At 33.7% G+C, this 6,554-nt stretch overlaps 1 protein-coding gene across 1 annotated transcript in view; it reads right to left on the bottom strand.

The window, feature by feature from the left end:
• The window catches only part of LOC107751863 (myosin-IIIb-like), a 45,050-nt gene that overhangs the window by 35,502 nt on the left and 2,994 nt on the right, over window positions 1-6,554 (bottom strand). Inside the window, exons 2-4 of the mRNA XM_016567632.1 lie at window positions 2,632-2,734; window positions 2,332-2,488; window positions 313-415 (exon numbers count right to left, since the gene is read on the bottom strand). Coding sequence (XP_016423118.1) covers window positions 313-415; window positions 2,332-2,488; window positions 2,632-2,734 — 363 coding nt within the window. The remainder of the gene's footprint in view (window positions 1-312; window positions 416-2,331; window positions 2,489-2,631; window positions 2,735-6,554) is intronic.

The following is a 6,554-nucleotide window of genomic DNA, read 5'->3' as shown; positions in this document are numbered from 1 at the left end:
AATTAATTTTGTTAATACTGATTTAATTTGATTGGTAACTTATTCTTCTTATTCTACTTGTTCTTATTCTGTCATTTTAATTCAAATTTTTTAAAATTCCATTACAAAAGGTAAAAACAAATTTCCACTCTAAATCACTTTAAGGAGTCAAATATCACCTCGTAATGGGAAGGCTAATTTTTTATCAAATTTTGTATTATTGATTAGAAAGGGCTCCTAAATTTTTGACTGTGCTCCTACATTTTTTAAATTTAAGTGCTCCTAAAAAGAAAAGTAAGCGAAGAGCCCTGACAAGCAAGGCTTTGTTCTTACCTGCTCCTCAAATCCCACCATGTCCATGGCGTTACACACTTCAGCATATTTCACACGCCAGGCCTGAACCACGTCTTCCTGCCCAAACCTGCCATTCAAATAACTGACAACAGCAAAAAGATGTAAGCTTACTGCTAGGTTTTCAGGAATATGATTTATATGCAAAGTTTTGATACACAAACACATGTGCTTTGAAAAGACAATATTTGGTGACTACAGTTGTGTTATAGGTTAAACTGGTTATCATGCAATTCACTGAAAATCAACACAAAAAAAGCAGGTAAAAAAACAGAAAAACTATTGAAGCTTGTCAAAGACTAAAATATCAAATACATGAAAACGTATAAAATTTAAAACTGGACGTTTATTTGAAATTAAAGACTCACACTTATTTTCAGTACAATAGTGGAGTAATTGAGATCCCCCCCAAAAAAACAACATTTTATTTGTTTTTTACTGTGAAAATATATGAAGTAACAGTGAATTCTCCTTGGCTGATTCAGAAGATGAGAAACCCATTTTACCCTCAAAAGGGTTTGAAAACCAGACATAAACAAAAAGAAGAGGCTCTTTACCACAAATACAAATAGCTATAAAGTATATTATTAGATACTATTAATTCTATATAATACGATTAATGCTATATAACTGTATAAGAGTTCATAATTTCTAATTTTTTATATATTTTCATCTGACAACCTGCAATAGAGGTGTTATGGTTTTGCATGATTCTTTAGTATCTTTATTTAGTGTTAATTTTTGGTGATTTGCATAGAAACCAATAGGGGTCAATCTGATTTCCAGCCAGGATTATTATAGCTAAATAAAACTAAAACTGAAACTAAGTTTATACAATAAAACCATAAAGTTAATACAATAAAACCATTTTTGTTGCTTGAAATAAAATAAATGTTGACTGAAATAAAACGTATATATTTTTTATTTCAGCTAGTTGCTAAGGTAATATTTATATTGCCTATTTTAATTTAGTTTCACTTGATGTACTAAAATAATTAAAACTAAAATTTAATTAATTAAAATTATATAGACTACATATATATATATATATATAAATAAACACAAAAACTACTAAGATGGAAAAAAAAAAAACACAAAGTTACTAAAGCTTTTGCTAAAATGAAGATGAAAATAGAAAATATAAAGAAAAGATTCAAAATGTTAAAAAAATATATAATAGTATGAAATTAAAATGACAGTTTCCAATACAAGTGAAGTACGTTTTTGTATGTAAAATGTTGTATGTAAAAAACAAAAAACTGGAGGGTTAAAGGGGTCATATGATGCGATTTCAATTGTTCCTTTCTCTTTGGAGTGTTACAAGCTCTTGGCGCATAAAGAAGATCTGTAAAGTTGCAAAGACTAAAGTCTCAAATCCAAAGAGATATTCATTTCCGTCACACGCTTGAGGTATTCGGCCAATCACAACGCACTGGATAGCTGGCCAATCAGAGCACACCTCGCTTTTCAGACCGATGAGCTTTGTAAAAATCGACGCGTTTCAGAAAGGCGGGGCATAGAGGAGAAACAATAATGTGTTTTTTGAACCTTAAACCGCATAAACATTTCATTACAACAAATAATGTTCTTTTTAGCAACATCATATGACCCCTTTAACACTGAATTAAATTACTTCAATTGTATATTAGCCTAATATTGTAACATTTAAAAAAATATATTTTTATTGAACAGAATATGTAACTCGAGCCTTGCGTGCTCTTGTGAACTTGTTCAAATCACTGTAACGCACAACCTTGAGTGTTTTCGAATGCGTCTCAACCCATCAGATCTTTGCATCACCTGACAATGTTTTGTATCGACCTTTTACACAATGAATGCCGTACTAAGAAACATGACGTCCGTGCCACAAATAGTTCTGTAGGAGCTGTCGTGTGACACACCTCCAATAAACTGCATGGGTAAGATGCTAATCTATGACGCGCATCGTAAACAATGTTGCTGATCCGGTTTCAAAAGCACATGACATCACAAGTGACTCACCGGTAGCGCGTGGGGTCCAGGAGGCCGTATATCTCTTTATCCTCCGTCGAGATGCCAGCCAACATGAAGTAGAAGATGTGGAAGTTCTGCTCTCCCTCATCCTGATGAACCACACGGGATTTCTCCAGGAGATACTCGTTGATTTTTGCCCCTTTGACTACAAAAACACAGAAACTGAGGTTAATGTTCAATCAAAGAATATTGAATTGATTTATTGGTCTAGAAACACGCCCTAGATGTTAAATGATCCATTACGGTCAGTGGGAAGAGCGTTATCTTTTCTGTCTGTCGTAAACAAACCTGAAGAGTTCTGGAAGCGGAGCTGGATGTATTTCCCGAAGCGACTGCTGTTGTCATTCATGACCGTCTGAGCGTTTCCAAAGGCCTCGAGAAGTGGATTCACCTGTTTAGACACAACCAGACGCAATCATGTTAGGCAGAATCTAAACAGAAATAGGAAGCTTTGCTTTTAAAAAGCATCCCAGAATGCACCACAAAGCTGGTTGAGAGAACGGCGATATGTTTTGGTCACAACATCAATTTGTTCACTATCATTTGTTTTCTTATCAAACTGCTTGGCAATAGCACATGATTAAAATGGATAAATAAACTTCATTCATTATTTCATTTCTCACACACATATATACACATACATATACATATATATATAAAATGTGTGTACATGCATATACACATTATAAGCACATACACATAAGGGATCTTATCTATTCACGAACAGCTTGTAACACTCCAAAGAGAGAGGAAAACTTGAAATCGCATCATATGACCCCTTTAAAACTGTTAAAAGAAAAGGCTCAATAAACTAACGCACAGATTTAATAAACTACGCATCAGAATCTCTTCCCTTTGTGCTTTGCATATATTTATATATAATTATATTTACTTGTTTTTCATGAATGTATATTACAATACAAAGAGCAATGTGTAACATTTTACCAGATTACACCTATTTACTTTTATTTTTTTTAAAGTTTAGATTTGTAAAATTGTTTAGATTTTTATAAAATTATTATGAACTCATCATTTTTGTAGAGTAACTTTTGCTGCTGAATTATCCACTAACCTAGTTTATAATAGTATTTTTCTCATAGATTATGATTATATATTTTTTAATTTGTTATTTTTCTTTATAATGAAGTTGTCTATATTTAGTAGATTGTGTGTAATACACAAAAGCGTGATGATCCGGTCGACACACACTGAGATATAGAAAAAAATAAAAAACTGTGCTGGTATCGGATAGGTATCGGTATTGTCCGATACTCAGAACTTTTGGTATCGGATCGGGATCAGTTCTGAAAAAATGGTATCGTGCCACCCCAAGATATAATATGCCAGGAGGAAAATATGAACTGTTGTTAGAGAGGAATTGAGGAACAATCTTTTAAGCTGTGCTCAGTCTACTATAATAACTAGATTTATAGCAGTATGTCAACTATTGACTCAGCTGTGTTTGTTTATTTTATTGGCCATTTAGACCAATTTTATTAATTATATTTTATTTATTAATGATCAGCTACTGAGCTATGAAAGAGCAGCCTCTGAGCAATAAGACTCCCCTCTGGGACTATATTGACAACTTTGGCTTTGAACCAACAAGCAAGAGAGCAAAAGGAAGCAGGGAATCTGGACTGTTGAATCTCCTAAAACCAGTTATTCCACTTCAGAGGGCAAGAACAAAGTTTGCTCACTTCTCTATGCAAACATACTGTACAGTGTGACAACAGAAGGTTTTCTTCAAGATAACAGTCTTACACTTTAAAGCACATCACACATCGTAGGAACAGGATGTTGAAATGTGTTATACGGAAGCTCAAAAGCAGAAAGAGAAGTCACATGGAGCAAAGCCAACGCCAATGCGCAAATGGGGGTCAAAGTGTATCACGTCCTGATCAGGTAATATAACAGCAAGATTTCCCTGAGTCACACCAGTGGGTGAAGCGGTCTGGCTTATGCAATACTTTCTGAGAGCCTAAACTTCTCAGATGTCTCTCTGAACTCCCCCAGACATCCTGTCTTCCTGAATGAGTTGTGAGAAAATGTTCATACAGTTTTGTAAAGGTTTGGAAACACTCTCAGACATGTCAACATCTTGACTTAACTGACAGTGAGAGTTTGAAGTGGGACTATCTATTTGTCTGACTGATGGCTGATGGATGAAGTGTTCGGTAAACCTGTTTAAAAACCTGTTTTTGTAACATTTGCAGGGACTAGTAATGCAGAAAGTACATGCTTCACCTTTAGCTTCACCTTTAAAGAATGCAAATCTTCCCACATAGTGAGGTAGATATGTGGGGGCGTGTTAGAACGAGCCGTTTTAGGCTGACTCTTAACTTTTATATAACTTTTTATAATATTTGAGACTTTAGTCTTTGCAACTTTACAGATCTTCTTTATGCACCAAGAGCTTGTAACACTCCAAAGAGAAAGGAACAATTGAAATCGCATCATATGACCCCTTTAAGAAATGCTCAAATGTAAATGTTAATGGAACATCCTTATGTTTTAGTAGAAGCATAAACATTTTAGTGGGTAACGAATGCAGATTTTTTTTTATGTCCAATGCAATATTTAAGAGACCATGGTGGCTGACGGCTTATATAACATCAGGCTCTGCAATTAAATTTATATTTATTTTACATAATATTTACTAAAATAAGTATAAATACATACATTTGATACAAATAAAAAAAATCTGTAAAATGAACAGATTTATAAAATGTTTATTTAGGAATTTCTATACACACACACACACACAAATCAATTATAAATCAATATTTGTGATGATATAATCACATATTAACAATGCTTAATTTCTAAATACTATGTTTATAATTTAATATTTATATATATATACATAATAGTATCAATTATACTTCTATTTAATCATTTAAAGATTGTGTGTGTGTGTGTATATAACACACACAATTTAGAATTATAAATAAATACAAAAATCAAAACTTCATGAAAAAATAATACATCTGATAAACAGATGTATACTTGTGTAGAAGTTTGTGACATGAAATGTTTATTAGATATTCAATTACTTGTTTAAAATGTGTATTTACTGAATGTTGTCAAAATAAAAGTCTCTCACAACACTTATCGGCTAAACGGAACAATTCTATGTCAAATATCAGCTGATACTATCAGCAATGGGAATATATTGATCAACCACTAAAACATTTTCCCAATGTTGTGCAAATTTGTTTGAACGTCACATTGATCTCAATGTTCGGAGCACCAACAATATGCAAAAACCTTTAATAGTTCCCAAAATAGTTATAATGTTCAAATAATGCAAATGGTAAAGCCTAAAGATGAAACGTTTGAACTTTTGGAACGTTAGAATTCAACATTTATAGAACATTAATAAGAACATTGTGCTAACATTTCTAAATCACATTAGAGAAACTGGGCAGCTTAATCTTCCCACAATCAAAACACAAAATGTTTTGACAACACTCATTTGTTTATGAAAGTTGTAGATCTTTGTAAACACATGTAAAGTAGATCTACTGTTAATTTGCATATGAACGTAAACACTCCAGGGTGAAAAGATACTTTATTGCTCACTCTCTCTGCTAAAAAAAAGTTCTGCAAACAAACAGCGAACCTACAGGAGCAGAAGTAAAACCGCAGCAATTACAGTAACTACAAAGAACAGCCTAACAGATATCAATAAATATTGCCTTTCAGAATAACCAACCATCAGAAGCGAGCTCACTCAAAAACACATTGTCATTTACAACTTGTTTAAGCAACTTTCTCATTTCATCAGAAGTGATGATGTGCCAAAAAACTGGACATTTCATTGCCTAAAAATGCATCTCACAATAGGGCCTTTCGCACCGCTTTAGTTCCAGAACTAAATGTACAGTACTAAAGTACTGGAACTATTTTGCGCGAACTATTTCCAAGTACAATTTAAAGGGTTGCATTCGCACCGACAGTGTGTACCAAGTGACGTAAGCCGGTCGACAGCGACGTCATTTGTGCGCGGCGTTCAACAACAGAAACAAAGAAGAACATTAACAACAGGAGGAGGATGGAGGACGCTGTGATCGGAGCTGTGTTTTTGTTGTGTCTCGCGGGTTTCACAATAATGGACATGGAAAGTCGACGTATACGTAAAGCGATTGAAAGAACGGAAAGGAGGACTAAGAACCTCCATCGGCAACCGCCAGTGCTACATTTGATAC

Source organism: Sinocyclocheilus rhinocerous, unplaced genomic scaffold (assembly GCF_001515625.1).
Source record: "Sinocyclocheilus rhinocerous isolate Xijiao unplaced genomic scaffold, SAMN03320098_v1.1 scaffold2207, whole genome shotgun sequence".
Lineage (NCBI taxonomy): Eukaryota > Metazoa > Chordata > Actinopteri > Cypriniformes > Cyprinidae > Sinocyclocheilus > Sinocyclocheilus rhinocerous.
This window is presented reverse-complemented; position numbering and strand designations above follow the sequence as displayed.